This window comes from Filicampus tigris, chromosome 7 (genome assembly GCF_054856515.1).
Source record: "Filicampus tigris isolate MCC_2025a chromosome 7, RoL_Ftig_1.0, whole genome shotgun sequence".
Classification (NCBI taxonomy): Eukaryota; Metazoa; Chordata; class Actinopteri; order Syngnathiformes; family Syngnathidae; genus Filicampus; species Filicampus tigris.
The window spans coordinates 634823-654141 of NC_141223.1; the positions used below are offsets into that span (position 1 = coordinate 634823).

Genomic DNA, 19319 nt, shown 5'->3' on the forward strand with positions numbered 1-19319 from the left:
CTAATGTGGCCCGTTTCATACTTTATTGACGTCATCCGTGTGTGTGTGTATGGGCACAAAGCAACTAAAATCTGAGAGAGCTGGTAACAATTGAGCTGATGAACTAACAAAAGTGAGAAAAACAAAAAGAAACATTTGGAGTTCAATTGTGATGTGACACCCAAACACGAATTTGTGTGAGATGAAGAACTTTGGCGGGTTGGGGGTGGGCGTGGAGGGGTTCCTCAGTGGCCCAGACATCCCAGGAACCTCAGGTTGAGGATCATCAGCTGGTTGTCGAGGACTTTGCGCACGATGCCGTCGTCTCCGTCGATGCTGAGCAGGGTGCCGGTGGCCTCGCGGTGCTCTCCCAGTATCACCTTCACCTGCAGCCACAAAAGTACTCGCACGCTGGACTCCGGCGGGGAAAAATGACTCCCGAGTATCATCGAGTCAATGTTTGAATGGTGTCGATATGGAGGTACTTTGTGTGCAAAGTTTGAGAAGCACTGGTCGAGTACGTTGTTCACGCCAGCTACGCAGGCAATTTGGTCTCCGGTTGCGCCACTGGCGGCACGGCTGAGACTTGGGCGCCGAGCAATAGCGACCAATGTGTAAAAGGGCCGTTGCCGCAGCACTGATTACCGATCGCCCGTTTCACATACATAAAGGCAACTTGTTAGTAGGGCTGCTCGATTATGAAAAAAGTATCAATCACAATTATTTTGATCATAATTGAAATCACGATGATGCAAACAATCATCTACTTTTTGGTGCAAAACAAGAAAATGTTGAAACGCGAAAAATAAAGACACATACATTTCTTTGGAACACTGAACACTATTACAGTGCCATGCAAGTTCCTTTTGGACCAAACCACATTTATAAAAAATAGGTGCAAATGTATCAATTCAATGTGTAAAAAATGGGATATAAATTCATATTCATAATCGTTTTTTTACGATACCAATTTTGTAATCATGGATTGTAATAAGTGCCGTCATTGTAACTGATTTTTGCACAGCCCTACTTGTTAGTGCAATTTGGATGCCATCGGTCCATGAAGCCGAGTAAGCAAGTAGTTGTGTTTGGCGGGCCGCGCACGTCCTCAGCTTACCTTGTCGTTCTTGGTGGGCGTGACGGGCTCCAGGTGGTCGCCGCTGACGCTCACCACCTTCTCCGACTCCTGCATGAAGACGGAGCACATTCCGCCCTGCAAAAGCCGAGAAGACGAGCCCGTCACAACTCCGGACGGAGATGCCTTCCTTTCTTCTTCAACTTCTTTCGTGCCGGTCAGAAGACGACGGCGACGGACGCCTTCTTTCGGCACGTTTCTCCTTCCTAGTTTGAATAGATTTTATTTTGCCACCTAAAATTAGTTGAGAATTAATTATGAATACGGTGAACTCCCGCATAATCACTGTGTGGCATTTACAAATCTGCCCTTTGTCAGAGTTTTGGGAGAGCCAGCCTGAGTTTTTTGCAGTTTTTTTTGTTCTGCTCAAGCTATGTCCAATATAAAAATAGTGCTCTGTGCCATCTGGTGGCAGCTTGTTGCCAGCAAGCTCATTAGGATGAGGGGAGGATCGCCATCCAGTAAGGCCACACCCCTGTGTAACAGGGAGAAAAAAAAAAAAAAAAAAAAAAGCGCTTTGCCGCCATTTTTGCAATCGCAATCCTTTTAGGGTTGCAGTAGGTTCACCGTATTCACAAAGCGGATCCTCAAACGCGGCGACAGCTTCTGCCGATTCTCGCGGTCGTCTTTGGTCGCCCGGGCAACAGGACTGGGATTGCGGCCGTTTCTCACCGTGACGCTGCGGATGACTCCCGTCTGTCCCATCAGATCCATGAAGGAGTCCTTGACCCGCACCAGGATGTCCGTGGTCACCCAGTCGCTGCCGCCCTGCTCGATGTTGGAGCCTGGCGTGTGGGGGTTGTAGCCACCGGGAGAGGGCGCTCCGGGCGTCATGGGGCTGTAGCCCACCGGACTTGGACTCGGGCTGGCCTGCGGGTCACACGGAGGCTCCCAAAGTCACTTTGGCGGCTTGATGTCAGGGTGCGGGAGCAAGTCACGCGTGTGTAAGTCAGAGGGAAGTCTCAAGGCTTCACTGTAGCGCCCAAACTTTCAAGCAAGGCAGAAAAAAAATGAAAGCAGCTCCAGTCGACTGCCCACTGAGTTTCAAGCGAGTTCCGTCGTTACTCAGTAGCGGCGACACCTTGTTTAACATCAAATTGCCCAAATCCTCTCCTTTTAGCCACTCACCAGTGGATACTCGCCCATGTTTGTAGTCCTCTATGAAAGCCGACCATCTTGGTGGGGTTTTAGGCAAGCCCCCTCCCTCTCTGTCCATTTTTTAAAACCCGGTTGAAGACACATTTCTTTTCTCTGGCTTTTGATCAGACCTGACATTTTCCGGTGTCAATCGTATATGGTGTTTTATGTTCGTTTATTGGCTTTATTTATATATTCGTGATTTATTTATATCTATATTTATTAATACGTGTATCACAGCCTTTCAATGTTTTTGTTCTATTTATTGTATTGTTTGTAAAGTGCTTTGTTACAGCTCTAGCTGTTATGAAATGCGCTCTATAAATAAAATTGTTTTGTATTTGCAAACATCTGCTTTTACTTTACAAAACAACAAGTCAACATTTTGGCCAACTTTCGGACCAAGGTTACAGACCGAACCAGTGTTTGAATTCAAATCAGTTTGAGTTTGTACATTATCCGTACTGTCAAAACAAAGTCATGTCTTGGTTTTGAAGAAAGAATGAAACCTAAAATTTTTTTTTTTTTTTTTTTTTTTTAAATCATTCGATTCAGCCAGTGATCGAAAAGTGATCAGCAGATTCATATTAGAGCTGAAACGATTCCTCAAAAACTAGTCGACTGTCAAATAATTGATTAGCATTTTTGATAATCAAATGTTTCAAGACCTAGCTTCATTTTGAATTGTATAAATCCGACCCCAATTCCAGCCTCTCAACAGTAAATATTCTCCGATTTCAAGAGTCCTCCACGTAAGCAGATTTGCTCTTTGTCGTTTTTGCCCAGCGTTATCATTCCGTCGGATTTTGATAACGGCCCATGCCTAGTCCCGAGTCGAAAAATTGTGACTCAAGTCTGACCAGAGTCAAGTCATGTGACATGTTCAGTCAGAGGAACGATGTTACCTGGTAGGCCATGGGTGACGGTGTGGGGTGGTAGCTGGCCGGAGAATGAGTGTTCTGGTAGCCGACAGGCGAGGGCGCCACCTGGTGGTAGCTCTGAGGACTAGGACTGGGCTGGTAGGAGCCTTGGGGCGAGGGGGCCGTGTATGGAGAATACTGCTCCGTGTTGTACCTGCACGGGCACAAGGTGACATCTGGAACTTTTGACAGCAGCGGTGATGCTGATCAGATGCATTTAACAGTCAGGGCATTCTTAAGAAATAAACAAACAAACAAACAAACATTTGCTTATTTGAAGCTGCTGAAAAAAAAAAAACAGATCAATTACATCAGCTGAGCTGAATAGAAAAAGAAGGATGCGGAATGATATTGAATGATTGTAATGATATGGAATTGAGGAATGAAATGTTGAAGGAGGCGGGAATCATGTACAATATAACAAATGTGGGAATTTTAACCGTAAAAAAATGTGGAATGCAGGAAATATTTTGGTGTTGAAATGTGGGAATTTTAAAAGCACGTCCTAAATAGATTCTTGGAATCTGTTGATGTTGCAACGGTGAAGAAAAACAGAAAGCAGTATGAGACTGAAAAAGTGGGAGGAGTAAAAATGCATTTCCCACAACTAAACGGATCTAAATCTAAAGAGCTAAAATCTCCCAAATGATCCAATGTTTGGTAGTTTGTTTTTCAAGCGCAGTTGCTTTCTGTGTATAGGGGCAGGTGTCTACAGGCTAGTCAATTTGAGGATGGTACAAGGTTTAAAAGTCCACGGGACTTGTTTCAGATGGACAAACCGGAGCAAGGCAGAGGCTCAACACGGCGCCGCTAACCGATGGCTCGGGACGACGCCTCGTTCGCGTCCCTGGCAATCGTGCGCGCGCAGATACTCACATGGCGGGTGTGCCCGGCGTCTGAGGGTTGTACTGATTGTTGACCTGCGGGGACGGGACTTCTGGGTAACCTGGCGTCTGGGGGTTAGGGGTCCCCCCGTAGCCCTGAGGCGAGGGTGAGGGCTCGTCGTCAAAGCCAAAGTCGTACTCCTCGTCGTTCCTGGGGACGCGCCACCGCAGGAGGCAATATTAACAGTCGCGCATGTTCAAACAGTCCCATGCCTAGGAAAGCCCAATTCCCCGCGCTTCCCTCCCATCCTGGTACCATACAGCTTCACAGAAGTGGGCATTCCGTCGTCTGAAGGACGCCCGTTTGGCCGACGGTTGACGGGAAACATTTTCAACTTAACCCGTGACGGCCTAAAGCGCCTGGCTCAACAGCTCCCCCAAACCCTTCAAAACCGGAACTTTTCCCACTAATTCGACACCTACAAAAGAAACGAGTCTCTCGGCCCCTGTAGCAGACAGAAAAATTATTCCAAAAGAATTTGAGAGCTTAGACACCTTCACACACACCCGGCCGGGTTTATTCATCTTTACTGTCTCAGTCGAGGAGGTAAAAATAAACTGTCAGTGCAAGACGAGCACTATTTTTCATTCATTACAAATCGAGCGGTAACTACAATCCTCTATTCTGAGTGGATATTGTCATTGTGTACAAACATATACCATAACCATATATCGCGTTCGATTGGTTCTACTGGTTTAAAGTTTAAAGTCTCTCTCTCTCCATCACTGCCGTTACTCATTTAAGAGCTCCCGCGACTGCTGGGTCTGTCATTATCACTCGAAAGAATTCCGGAACACCCTTCGCGGGATTACGACACCGTCACGTGTATATTCTGATGCATTTCATCGGTTAAGAGACGGAGGATTAAATAATAAATAGAAAACGACGTATACGCTCCGCCCGGCTTTAAGGATAGAAAGACGCAACAGCGCTCCCGGCTCTAGTGGTAGAAATGCTGTTATGCGCTACCGTCCTTAATGGGTTAAGCATAGAAGGAAACCCGGTTATTTCGTTTGCCGTCCGTCTGCTAATGAAAGTTTAGTTGGCCTCGCAGACGGACGCCGTTTAAAAGTTGAGGCGGACCGGCCTATAGGCGGGTACTATCCCCTAACACACCCCCCCCCCAGACAAAAAGGCGAATGACGGATTATCACATTTAACTGTGATAAATGATTATTATTTTTACACGACCTTAGGAAATTTTAAGGGGGGGAAAAAAATGAATTTCACTGTTTCGGGACCGAGGCTGTAACAACAAACTGTGGAAACTACAGTATGTGTTCTTGACCTGGATGGCGTGTTGGGGTTGTTGGGGTCCCAGGCTCCGCTCTGGCCAGGCGTCCTGCTGCCGTCGTGCAGCGGCGTCTGCGAGCCGCTGTGAGGCGTGCGGCTTCCTGTTCGGGACAAAAGACAGACAAACTAGTCAACAATAATGGCAATAATTATCCATCAGATTCATATGACAAAGTCTGATGGCGGCGGCGTACGAGTCTTTTGTCAGGTGCACTCGAAAGGAAGTGACAATTTCGTCACTACAGCTATCTCCAAACGGACAGTCTGTCTTTCGGGGATCTCCTACATTAAAAGTGGCCCGAGCGACTGTGTGTGACTTTGCCAGGCCAACCCGAGTTCACCGATGCTGCCTCAACTGGGCCAATACAAATTTGAAATGTCATAAATAAATGCTATGAAACAATATGCTTTTTTTTTTCTTTTAAATATTTCACACCATTTCATCTTTTGAGGTTCAATCAATTATCTTTTTATCTTGTTTACCCCAACAAGTTATAAAGCACATAAAATGTCAAACGTTGAATATTCAGCTCAATTTTAGACGGGGGGGGGGGGGAATAACATGCCAAAAAAGTAACTACATGGAAATAATATTTCTTAAAGGCTTAATACAACATACAGATAGTAGATATGGAAATAATCGCTGGAACTTGTCGTACTATATCATGAATATACAGGGACAGTGTCGGTTCAGGCGCACACATTCAAGTAAATGGAAAACGACATTTATCCGACCCATCGTCCATGAGAACAATGTCAAAACATCAGCAAAAATTTATGTTGATACTTCAGAGATAAAGTACAATCCAATGGGATCTAGACTACTTCCCAAAACGATAGTCATTACAAAAAAAAATAGCACTGTCAATTTTTATACAAGCAGAAAAAGGCTATTTTAATTTTAAATGTCAAGAAAAAAAAAAGTTGTTAATAGTATGAAAGAGTGTTTTAATGAAGTATAAACAAAATTTGACCCGCACTTAAAAAAAAGGATCAGAATGTGCCAAAGTATGTTTAAATCCAAAGATAGTCAAGAATCAAACGTACTGAAGCAGCTCAATAGAAGCGAACTGTTCTTGGAGATTCTAGAGGGAGGCGGCATACGCCGAAGTGGTACTACACTGACAATCGCTCACCTCTTCATTCCATTCAACAACTCACGTGACGCGATTGCCGCTTGTGTGGCATTTCTAGCACGCTTTGGCCCATTGCAAAGAGCAGCACCATGTTGAGGGATGCAGGCGGCAGAAAGCGCCACCAAGTTCCTTTTTTAGCCTTCCGATTGCTTCAAACAATAAACTCCAATTCAATAGCTGCTTGAAGACCAAGGCCTCACCGTCGTGCAGCGGCGTCTGAGAGCCGCACATGGGCGTGCGGGAGCCCGAGCCGTACATGGGCGTGCGCCCGTGGGTGGAGGTCATGCCGCTGTGTTTCTGCGCACCCCTGGACGAGAGAAGCGCAGCGAGCGCACCCATGTTAGGAAGGCCGTCTCGGCCCGCAAAGAGGAGAGGGTAAAAAGAAACAAAAGAGGACTCGCATGGTGGTCAAGCGTTGTCTGTCGACAGAGATGGTCTGACAGGTGGAGTGAAGCTCCACTCTGGCTGTGGACTCTGTGGCGTCCTTCACCACACCGATGTAACCTGGTAGAGTGGAAACAAGCAGAGGTGGCCATCGGCAGTCCAGTCAGTCCGTCGGCGAGCCGCCGTCAGTGTTTCAGGCAAGCCCAAGACTTACCGGTACTACGTCACACGCAGGCGCCGAACACCTGACACGCAGCCAAATATAGGAAAAAAATAAACAAGTGCTGTATACCTTTCGGTCCCACAGACCGCAATGACATGGTCCCATATTTCACCAACCCACACGTCAGGCGTCTATCTGTTGTTGTTAACCTCATTTCTTTTCTTTATTTGGTTGCGTGTCCTTGTGCCTTGGCTTAACGCCGCAGATTTTCACACATGTCGGCAGGTGGGTCTGACTGGAACGTATCCCCCGCGCTAAAAAAAGCAATGCGCTACCTTTGTATGGACCCTGCGAGATGCGAACCGTCTGACCGATCAGCTCGTTGTCTCGTCTTCCTCGACCCCGCCCCATGCCGCCGCCGCCGCCGCCGCCTCCTCCTCGCTGCTGAGCACCTGCAGAGCGGGCGGAGACGCTGGTATCAAAGCCGCACGGCAGCGATGCTTTTGGAGTGGGCGGAAGGCGCCACTTACCGCCGCCGCCGCCGTGATGCATGGGGCTGCTGATGCGAGGACTCATGGGAGCAAAGCCGCCCACCGTGAAGTTGGTCACGTCTCTGGGCTGAAACGCACCAGCGATACTACAGTCAAAGTAGCCTCCATCTATGACTCCCTACCACGACCACCACTGTGAGACGCTGTCAGCGGTGCCGCAGCAAATGATACAATTTCTTGCAAATAGCCTGAAAAAGATCATTTATGTACGACAAACAATTTCTTTGTTTGTGACAGGCAGAATAATTCAAGGCCTTTATAGTGCCGCATGAGTCTCTTTCATCCATCTGCTGGAGCTCTCTGTGACCTAAATAGTCAAACCATGAATAACTCCAAGAAAAGAAAAGTTTTGGAAGAAAACAGAATATTGAATGCTATGTGCTACGTGGACAATATATCGAAATAAACATGACTCACGATGCCGCACAGATGACAGTTTACAATCGCGGTTTGAAAATTAGGGAAGGACCAATCATCAGACGGGCCGATTATCGGACTATTAACCCTGAATGGGGGAGGGGGGGCCCAATGTTATCTTGTTTTTGACAGATTAGGAAACACACATACCTGCCAGTAAAGTGCTCTATGCAGTCGAGCTGAGTTACCTTGGAGCCGCCGGCCAACACGAGGTGTCGAGTCTTGCAGACAAACATTCCTCCGTTCTCCACCAGCTTCTTACAGTGCAGGAAGGCGAATCCTCGGAAAAGGTGGCGGATCTCGCCTTCGCGGCCCTGCCGGCGTCGCACCGAGTCAACTTGAATGCCGCGAAAGACACGAGCAAAGCGAGCGAGTCCCGAGCATCCTTACCGAGTGCGGCCCGTCGATGACCTTCACGATGTCTTTGACGTGGATGTTGTTCTGCTCCGAGTCCAAGGCCACAGCGAAGCGGTTGTCCTTCTTCCGGTTGACCGCCTGGTGGCGCACCGTCAGCACTTTGCCGTGCATGTTCAACACCTGCCAGGGGAGGACCACGACTCATTGACTCAAGTCAAGAGAGGACTCATTTGTGACCATCATCATACCCAAGTCCGCTAGATTGCTGATGTATTTCTTGTATTTTTTAAATTTTTTATAGTATTTGCCAACATTCACCTAACAAAACATTTCAAATCATTTAAAGTTGTGTGGCTTCAGTGTTGCACCACAACATGCCGGGCAGCACTGAGCTCTACTGGAGGCAACACAGCGGAATTAAGACCAAGAGGCAGAGAAGGATGGCAATTCAGTCATCGTGCCCACAGAGCAGAGAGAATATATGCCTTTTTCCTGGCTCAAATTGAGGCAGAGGTGGTACCATCCTGACCACGCGCCATGACCTGCATCTATTCTGTAAATGCAACCGAGTCAACAGGCGCCATACTTTAAGTTTAGACTTCCAATAACAATGACTATTATCATGTTAAAGCATTCATTTATTAGAATTGTAAAAAAAAAAAAAAAATCTACAAACAAATATTGTTTGTTGTAATAACAATTAATGGCAGAAAAATACATTAGAAAAGGACCATGAAGAAAAAAATGAATAAAAAAAAAAAAAAAAAAATCACAATTCATCTCAATTGCAATTTTTTTGGGGGGGAAAAAAGTGCAATTCGATTATTTTCCATAATGGTTTAGCCCTAATTTGCACCTAATAAACGGTGACCGACCTTCGTCCAAACGTAATAGTTACACTGGCATTATTGCGGCATGTAAGGTGCCCTAGTGAGGAGGCACCTTGCAATTACCTGGAAGGTTTCTCTCTCCAGCCGCACGATAACGCCCACCGTCTGCGGGTCTAGCTGGACCAGCTCCCCCCACTCATGCTGCCCCCCCGCATCCACGCCCGACGCCGTTTCCGAGCAGAGCTGCAGATCTCTAGGCAACACTTTCAGCTGCAGGCAAAAAAAAAAAAAAAATAAATAAAAACGGCAGATGATTAACAGGAGGCTTGAAAAAAAAATCCAGATAGCGATCAATATCAGGGACGGAGCAGCTACTTCGTGCATGGTGAGGTCAGAGAAGAGGATGACAAAGTTCTCCTCCACGCGCACGATGAGGCCCGTGTCACCCTCGTATCGGCCAGCGATCACTTTCACGTGGTCGCCCATCCGGAAATATTTTTTCAACTCTTGAGCCGGAAACTCAAGGGGGTCCTACGCACACAAGATGGAGACACAATGAGGGGGACCTCTGTAGCAGAGGTTCTAACCCGAAGCCCAGATTGAGAAGCACTGCTCTTAAAAGAAACGCGTGTACCTTGAGGTCTTCATGTTTGGGCATGATGGTGATCTTGTTGCCGTCCACACTGAGGATTTTTCCCTGTAGGTTGATCAACTCCCCCTCACATACCTCCACGTTGTCACCCGCCTGCAGGTTGTGCTCACGCTCCTTGCCTGCGCGCACGCACACGCACACGCACAAGCACGCAGCCGCTTGTAGCCAAGTGTCACATGGCGCAGATCTTAAAGCAAACAAAGCGCCCATACCTGACTCGGTGACCACCTCCAAGTCGATTCCTTCCGGCTGGTCTTCAAACTTCTCCAGCTCGGACAGCGTGGGCTTCACGCCGTCCGTGATCTGCCAGAGAAGACGCGCGTCTCGTTGAGAAAAGCAAGCATCGACGTGATCCCTGATGATAACGCAACAGTGGTACGGAGTATCCCGGCTTTCGGGCATGCGATCGTTTCCGGACCCGCACTTGTCCTACATTTCTAACTGCTCGTTTGCATGGGTTTTTAGTGTATCGAGGTAAAGTAAAGTGGACGCTCAGCTGAATGCAGGAGGGCGGAAAACCACCAGCAGAGGTCACTGTCGGTCACTCTGATGTGCGGTGTTCCTTTTTCTGAGATTTCTAGAGCAGATCTAGATTTTTATCAAAAGTTACAAAAAAGAATCCAAGTATTAAGGAGACGCAGAAGAGACTTAATGAATTCTGGTCGCACTGGATATTGATTAACCAATTATCAAAAGTATATTTATTTGCGGCCCGAGTAGTTGGGTGAAATAATCAATCAATGATCATTTGAGTTGTACAGAGGACTTCCTGCTCACCACTGCGGACATGGCGAAGCTCTTGAACAGGAATCCTTTGCGGCTGTAACGATTGGCCTCAAAGATCATGAAGTCGCCATCATGACTGACCTCCCCTCCGAGCGACCTGTCAATCAAATACGCACGTGTCACTCCCACATACACGGACGGGCCGACGTGGGACTTGTTCGCGGTGCCCTGTGTGTGGACCTGATTTTTTCAGCATCAAAGAGCCTCTGGGCAGGCCTCTTGAATTTCTTCCTCTTGGCATACCAGTCTTTCTGTAGACACACCAAGAAGCAGACAAACCAGTGAACCTGTGTGCACTCGTGCGCTTGTGTATGCGCGCGCCCTACCAAGCTCATCTTGGCTTTAATGCGGTCCAGTTCGATGCGAGGGATCATTTTGAGCGAGATGGTGTTCTGGCTGGGCTCAACGTAGTCCACCTGGAGAGCGAACAACACAACTTTGGTGGAATCCAAACGGCAAACAATTTCATCCGAGAGGACTGTGTTGTTGACGTGAAATATGGTTGGGCGATAAACCAATTTTTCATTTCGATGATTTTCTTAGCAGCTTCCAGAGTTCACAGTGCATCCGTTATTTGGAAGGTGGATGTTTTTTTCGTGTGCTTTATGCTCACAAGTACTGCCCATACATGAGAAAGAATTAGGAATGACCAATAAGAGTGTGAGATGTATCTTTCAGTGTTAATCCAGTAAATGCACTTTATTTATCACGGCTTCCTCCGTTGTCCCAGTGCTGCCAAAGTAAGAGTAAATCACTTGCCAGCCCCTCTCCTATTGGAAACGCTTTCTGACATCACAACGGCACCGCCGTAAAGTAGCATGTCGTCGCTGTCCTGTGAAGAACACTTTTTAAATTTTCACTTTAATGCGACGCCTGCAACACGGAAAAATGATTTTACATGATTCATGTAAAAATAAGAAAATGGAAAAAAAAAAATGGAGATAAGTGTTTTTCACATGACAGCGACGATATGTTTCAATACGAGGGGCTTTGCCGTCGTGGAAGACGTCCGAGTACGCGCAGCTCCCCCCACCGACGCTCTATTCTGTGGTACCGACGCTCTATTCTGTGGTGCCGCCCCTCACCACATACACAATGAATGGGGTTGACAACGGCGCGCTGCAAGTTCACAGTGAAAAGGGCTTCAAGAGCCGCATGAAACCAGGCAAAGAAGCGCATGCGGTTGGCGAGCCGCGGGTTGCCCGGGCCAGATACAGCGATACGCCTCCATAGTTGGCAAACGTTGCAACTGCAGTTCAAGTATGCTGCTGCCGCAGAAGGACATCGCTCAATCGACACGGCTGGAGTTTTACGCTGCGTTGAGCGATATCAATCGCTCTGGCTGGGGGCGGGCACAAAATGAGCTGGAGGCGGTCGCCTAGCGATTTGGAATGCAGGAAAAACCCTGTCGTCTGGATGGTTCTTGTCTCCGTTTTAGACAAGAACGAGTGAAAATACATACATTATGTTAGACACATTTGAGTAATCCTGTTCTGTTACAAATAGTTGCAGATGGAACTGGTCAAGGACGCTTCATTTACGCCAGCCGGAAGCAATGATTTGAAGAACGGCATTATCATCTTACTCCGCACGTGTAAAAGCAGCGCGTGTGGCCGAGAGTACCTGCGCGATGTCGTCTTTGTACAGGCCTCGTTTGAGTCTGACCCAGGATTTGGGCTTCAGGTTGGTGACCTCTTTGACCACCTTGAGGACATCCGTCATCTCCTTGATGGGAACCATCTGCTGGTTCCACAAGCCCATGCGAAGGTTTCCGATGCCCTCGATGGCGGCTTTCACATGCGTCTGCTTGTAGGACTCGACATAGATGTAGCCCTTCACGTGGTCGGGGGCCACCACCGACTTGATCTGGAGTGGCTGCAGGGGGGCGACAGTCAAGTGCACGTTAAAATTGTACAGGAGTTTGCTTTTTGTTTTGTTACGGTGAGCCTAGCTAGTTTGCTATGATTCCCGTCCTAGTTATCAGAAGGGACGGGAATGAGTGAACGATTCCAAACACAACGAGTGCGTTCAGAATCACCACTCCCTACTTACCCTCAGCTGGTTCCTGCCCTGCCAGCCAATCAGAGCCGAGCGTTCTTACCGTGTCCGTGAACTGATATGCGATGAACTTCCTCATGAGTGCGATTGCTGTTGCACGCTCTTCCCCAATCTGCGAAGACAGGACACCATGAGAAAGTGTGTGTGTGTGTGTGTGTGTGTGTGTCTGTGCGTGTGTCTGTGCGTGTGTCTGTGCGTGTGTCTGTGCGTGTGTCTGTGCGTGTGCGTGTGTGTGTGTGCGCGCGCGCGTGAGGGAACCTTACCTTGCACTTGACGGTCCACAGATTAGGATCCCTGATGTTGACAAATGCAGTTGAGCAGTTAGAACAGTAAGTGATGGTCTGATCTCAGTGCTGCTCGGTAAGCGAGTGTTTCCATACTTGACACCAGGAAGTAGCTGCTGCTGGGTGATGTCATCAGAGAGCTCCTCCGATCCTCCCGAGTAGCTGTACACCACAGAAGAAAATGTTGGACTGCATTTGGAATTCTGATGGTCCGCAAATTGAACAAAGCCAATCTTCACTCCAAGACAAGAAACGAAATCTGACCACAACAACAACACAGGGCTCCAAAATGCCGACTAAGTTTTTCATCTACTTGTGCATGTGTGACTACTACATTTTCTAATGGTTTTTATTCTTGATTTTTTTTTTTTAAGTGCTGAAAAACCTCTACTCTACACTTCAGCCAATTTATCAGCAATTGAGTGAAAATGCAAATATACAATCCACTTGTGCCCCTAAAATTTCTGGTTAGGGGCTACAGTGCTCCTTGTGAAAAAAGTTAGCCTGGAGCTCTGCTGCCTCTCAAAAGCAATTCCTCTTGGATTTCGGTAGTCCTTCATTAAAGCAGACCGACACCCTTTTATGTTTCATCAAAATAAGTCCAATCCACTCTGTATAGTGGAGATGGGGCGATGCTGACCTCAACTCGGGACGTTGGAAGACGGTGGGTAGAATACTTGGAGGACCTCCTCCATTCCACCGACACGCCTTCCGTTGAGGAAGCAGAGCCCGGAGACTCCGAGGTGGGCTCGCCTATCTCTGGAGTTGAAAGCAACCAAGGTGGCAAAGCCGCGGGGGTGGATGAGATGCGCCCGGATTTGCTAAAGGCTCGGGATGTTGTTGGGCTGCCCTGGTTGACGCGCCTCTAACACATCGCATGGACATCGGGGACAGCGCGTCTGGATTGGCGGACCGAGGTGGCGGTCGCCCTTTTTAAAAAGCCCTTTGTCACCCATTCTGTACATAACTTTTATGGACAGGATTTCTAGGCGCAGCCAAGGCATTGAGGGGGTCCAGTTTGGTGGGCTCAGAATTGCATCTCTGCTTTTTGCAGATGCTGCGGTACTGTTGGCTTCTTCAAACCGTGATCACCAAGTCTCACTGGAGAACTGGAGCGGCTCGCAGCCAAGTGTGAAGCGGCTGCAATGAAAATCAGTACCGCCAAATTGAGAGCATGGTCCTCAGTGGGAAAAGGGTGGAGTGCTCTCTCCAGGTCGGGGATGAGATTCTGCCCCAAGTGGAGGAGTTCAAGTATCTCGGGCTCTCGTTCACGAGTGAGGGCAGGATGGAACGGGAGATCGACAGGCGGAGCGGCGCGGCGCGGCGTCTGCAGTGATGCGGACTCTGTATGGGTCTGTCGTGGCGAACAAGCAGCTGAGCCGAAAGGCGAAGCTCTCGATTTACCGGTCCATCTACGTTTCTACCCTCACCTCAAAACAAGATCCCGGATATAAGCGGACGAAAAGGGTTTCCTACGCAGGGTGTCTGGGCTCTCCCTTAGAGATAGGGTGAGAAGTTGGGTCGACTGGGAGCGACTTAGGGTCAAGCTATTGCTCCTCCGCGTTGAGTGGATCCAGATGTGGTGGCTCGGGCAACTGATTAGGACGCCTCTCGGGTGAGGTGTTACAGGCACGTCCCACCAGCAGGAGGCCCCGAGGACCACCCAGGACACGCTGGAGAAACCATGTCCCCCGGCTGGCCTGGGAACGCCTTGGGATCCCCCGTGAAAAGCTGGAAGACGTGACCGGGGAGAGGGAAGTCTGGGCTTCCCTGCTGAAGTCCGACCGCGGACAAGCGGCAGATAATGGATGGTTGGAACATCTACTTCTACTTTGTTCTTCAATCATCAACATTTTTGCCCATTTTCTAACACATAATGGACAAAACTAGTAACTGAATCAATCAATTCATGGGAAACCTACTAGTCAGTTTAATCGATTCCAAAAAGAATAATTTGCAGCCGCAGTATGAACTGACAAGCTGGTCCTGATGTAGTCTCAGAAGGGCACATCAAGCAAGTAATACTCAAGGTCTCACTTTCCAAAACATTTGCGAGTACATCACTCCCTCTTGAGCGGTAGTTCTTAATTGCAACCTTCGCGGGGATAAGCGGTTCAGATAATGGACGGATGGATGGAGTTTAACCTTTAACAACTCCAAACAAAGGACAATAATCAGATAATATACGCGAATGGGGGAAAAAATGATTCAGCAATAAACTTGAATGAAAAATACAGTTTTACCCGAACAGACGATGAATTGATGGAATAATGGATTCTAAAAAGAGTGCATAGTGACAGCCGCAGCTGTCAAGTCATTTCGGCAACATCAGAAGCTGTTTAACTTCAAAAAGTGGTGCGTGCGATTGAACATGTGCTTGTTTGATTAATAACAAGCACAGGCTCACTTGTTGAGGAATAAGATGAACCGTGGCAAGGTGTGAGACCAAAAAGCTTAATAGTTTTGGTGCCGCATTTTAAAGAGCAAACAAAATCGAGTGACAACGTGAAGAGAAAGAAAGCAAAAAATACTCACTGCTCCCCTCCAGAGGACTTGGCATACTTCCTCATGTAGTATTCACCCAGCGCCTCCTCTCGAGAATCTCTGCGCATGACAAACACACATACCCGTACACATTCTTTGGTTTCCTTGTTTTTGTTGTTTTATAGTTTGAGCTGTCAGAAAAACAAAACAAAAAAAAAGGGGCAAATACTTCTTCGCTGCACTGTACTGTACAAAAGCATCATTAATGTCATCCATTAATCCAAGTTGACTCGACCGTAGCGTGGACTGTGACGAAAGCTGAAGTCGTTGGCCCGCTATTCCCAACGCGGCCAAGTACTGAAATAACCTTCGTCTCACCTCCAGAGGTTCTGCAGCCTCCTGAAACCCGAGTGGTCTTCATCCAGGACCACGTGCTCGATGTTGGACACTGAAAGCAGGCCATTGTTGTCACACCGTCACCTACGCAATGACATTCAAGTGCCGCGCCAGCTCGGAGACTTACCTTCGGCCTCCTCTGTGCCGCAGAGGGGGTGGGTGGGGGGAGGGCGTGCCAAGTGGAGGGGGGAGGAAGGAGGCAAGATGAAGCATCACGCAAGTTGAACAAGGAGATAGGAGGCAGGATGGAGGGATGAGGGAAGAAAAACAATGAGCGAGTGGGCGGGCGGGCGGGCGGGCGGGCAACACGAAGCAGGATGGGAGAAGAACAGAGCAGACATGAATGGCGAAGGGTGGCGAGTTCAAATATGAGGCCGCGTGGACGCACGTGCAGCCATCAAGACAAATGTCAGTGTTGGCGACAGGCGTCCGGCATGTTGTCACGGCGAGGAAAGGCCGGCGCGCTGCGCATGGGTTACAATGTGTCAGTGAACTGCTTTTCACACACGCACGTACGAGGAGGGAGGGCAGAAGAATTACCCCGAGCCGGAGAGCACATGCACGACAGAGAAGACGAATCAGACAATGCGCCAGCCTGACTTTCACAGGGTCCGATATGAACGGTGGGCCCGTGTGGCACTGTGTAGAGCAGGGGTCACCAACGTGGTGCCCGCGGGCATCAGGTAGCCCCCGAGGACCAGGTGAGTAGCCCGTGGGCCCGTTCCTAAAGTTGCTCACCAGTGATGGGACATTGTGATTATCCAGGAATGGTGTAGAAGTGATGATGTGAAAATATAAACAGTGTATTACAGAAGTAATGTTGCATATTGATATTTATGTTTCCTAATCATTATGAGAAATGATGAACATGCTCAGAGTATTCACGTCAATGAAAATTCTGAAGTGTGAATCTAACTGGTAGTCCTTCCCATAATCGCTAGCCAAGAAGTAGCTTCAGTTTCAGAAAGGTTGGTGAACCCTGGTGTAGAGTCTGCAGACCTCACAGATCTACTGGGTTTATATTCAATTGGCAATTCCTTAACATATCCAGGACCCAAGCCATTCAATGATTTATACACTGATGGCGGAATTTTAAAGTCTATTCTACCGCTGTTAGCAGTTCAGTTGCTACTAACTCACGGCCATCTTTTGATCATGCACATTTACAAGCAGCAATAAAATTAACACCGCATACTGCATCGTAGCGTCAAAATTGTGTTAACATTTTAAGGTGCCTTCAGGGACAATTTGCTTATTTGCATACCAGCTGAGACACACACGAACGTAAATTAGTTGACTGTTTGACTTTGCTTCATTTGTCGTCCTGTTAAGTAGAAATGGGCTATCTTTCCGTGTTGATCATTTTCATTGCGTTTTCAAAATGTAATTCACATGTTAACAAAATGTTGTACTAGTCTCTAGTTTTCAGCAGGGATGCTTTAAAACTGGCAAGTTAAAAACAACAACCATTAACAATCTAGGCTGTAAGAAAAACGGTCACAATTCCTTTATCTTGCCACACCGCCAGCCCTTCTGTCTTTTTAAGAGCTGGCTTTGCATTCCTGTGTGTGATGTCCTCACCTTTCTCCAGGATGTCCTCAGCTCCTTCCTCCCATTGGTCTTCTTCGTCCTCATACTCGTCGTCCACATCTGCAAATAGAAAAAAGATGGGTTGGTAGGTCATGGGAGGAGGAAGCTTGAAGGTGAAAAAAACACATAATCAAACAGATTTCGCACCAGCTTCGTCCAGGATGAAGCCTCCGTGACGCGGCTTCTTCCGAGGACGGTCATCATCGTCTTCCTCTTCCTCTTCTTCATCGTACTCGTCATCCAGGTCCTCGCCCTCCTCCTCAGCCACTTTGTCGCTGCCCACGGGGCTGCCCGTCTCCTCCTGGATGCCAACACGTATTTTGTATGACATGCTTGGCACACCATCTATGAATTGTGACTTTTTAAGGATCAACAGGAACTCTCTGCCCAAATTCCCTCAGTGAACTGCTGACAGCAAGGCATGTCAAAAGAAGAAAGTACAACCAAAATTGGAGAGGAGGAGCTGGTGTCTCAAAAGGGATCAACATCTGTTGTCTGGACTTGTTTTGGATTCAGACCACTGACATTACACAAGATAATAATATATATGCATTAGCCTTTGGTAAATTTTAAATTATTGGGCAGTTTTGTTATACTGTTTAAGTTTAATGATTCGCGGCTAACTTAACATAAGGTTTGTTGAAAAGTAATGCAACATAAACACAGCTTGTGTTCCCAAACATGCTGAAGAGTGGGGTATTGTGATCATTTTGACCATGAGCGTGCAGCCCTTTGTGCAAAGTACAATTTAAATTAAACAAAACCCACACATCTAATGAAGGCAAGTCCGACACCTTGGTTGTTGTGTCAATGGTTAGCATTAGCATTAGCACGAGCCTACCTCGTTCTCCTCCACCTCTTCGGCTTCTCCGTCGCTGCTGCGCTCGCTCTGGTTGTCGGAGAAGTCGCTGTCGTCGCTGTCAGACATCTTTTGGGGCGCCGCGTGACTGCAGCAGCGCAAATGAAGGCAAACATCAAGACAACGTTGCTCCTCGTTTGAATTAAGCGCAACCTGCTGTGCTAAAGCTAAGCTAACAGGCACCAGGCGAAGCCGAGAAGAGCCAAGAAGTCGACTTTGGCGCCGAAAGGACCTCCCCGATAGCTTCCAAACGGCGACGCGCTCTTGAGCTCCACAAGTGGTACGTACCCTCTTTCGGAGATCGCCTGGCGGTGGGAAAAAGCAGGCCAAGATGAAAATGTCTTGTTTCGCAGTCGTCTTTCGCGTATCCGCTGGGATCGATCGCGAGACTTCCGGGGATCTGGCCGATCTCACGAGAGTTTGGCCGGCTACGTCGTCGGAAGAAAAGACACCTCACTTCGAACAAAACCAAGGCCCAATCCCAATACCCACGCTACACCCTGCTGTCCTCATTCAAAGTGTACACGTAGTTCAACTGCACGCAGTGTTCGAGAGCGTAGGTTACAGGCGTGCGAAAATTGCAGAATTGAGACAGTGCGTTTTACGTCATCCATTTGCGCCACTCTGGAAGATCCACGTCATCACACATGGCGGCACCGGTTGTTGTTTTGGCAATTTTGCGGTTTCAATTTTATGTTAAATCCACAGTGATGTAGTTAAGTTAAAAGTCGGCCTCGGGCTTCCTGTGACGTTAGAAATACGGCCCAAGTCCAATAGGCACACTTGCACCCTTGTGCCCCTCAATTGCGCGTTCCCGTCGAGGCCGCGAGTGTGTACTGTTTGGACGCCCGTTGAAATGCATTGTGAAAAAAACATTTTTTTTTAAACCCAAGACTTCTTCAAAAACGCTATTCTAGCGCCAAATTGCGTTAACCACGAAACACTGTGGTTTGCTCGTACTCCAACCCCCGCAATCTTGTACGCGGATTTTCGAAGGAGTAGGCAGTCCAACCCCCGGAATCT

The 19319-nt window shown here is 47.9% G+C and overlaps 1 protein-coding gene across 3 annotated transcripts; it reads right to left on the reverse strand.

Annotated features, from left to right (window-relative positions):
- Position 1: 1 nt before the first annotated feature.
- Positions 2-19043, reverse strand: supt5h (SPT5 homolog, DSIF elongation factor subunit). Of its 3 annotated transcripts, XM_086036771.1 has the most exons (29): positions 18585-19041; positions 18279-18384; positions 17585-17738; positions 17429-17497; positions 15830-15899; positions 15503-15571; positions 13064-13129; positions 12947-12977; positions 12727-12795; positions 12249-12500; positions 10952-11041; positions 10806-10876; positions 10617-10722; positions 10052-10142; positions 9822-9958; positions 9563-9718; positions 9311-9457; positions 8391-8537; positions 8189-8314; positions 7563-7650; positions 7368-7484; positions 6887-6989; positions 6686-6792; positions 5345-5450; positions 4048-4206; positions 3157-3325; positions 1787-1984; positions 1097-1192; positions 2-365 (listed from the first exon to the last, which is right to left on the reverse strand). In XM_086036771.1, the coding sequence occupies exons 2-29, from the start codon at positions 18363-18365 to the stop codon at positions 225-227; spliced, it is 3222 nt and encodes a 1073-aa protein (XP_085892897.1). In that variant the 5' UTR covers positions 18366-18384; positions 18585-19041; the 3' UTR covers positions 2-224. The 3 variants fall into 3 exon arrangements, with proteins under 3 accessions (XP_085892897.1, XP_085892899.1, XP_085892898.1); XM_086036772.1 differs by lacking the exon at positions 2-365 and having other exon boundaries at positions 1173-1320; positions 18585-19043; XM_086036773.1 differs by lacking the exons at positions 17429-17497; positions 17585-17738; positions 18279-18384; positions 18585-19041 and adding an exon at positions 15975-17312.
- Positions 19044-19319: the final 276 nt, after the last annotated feature.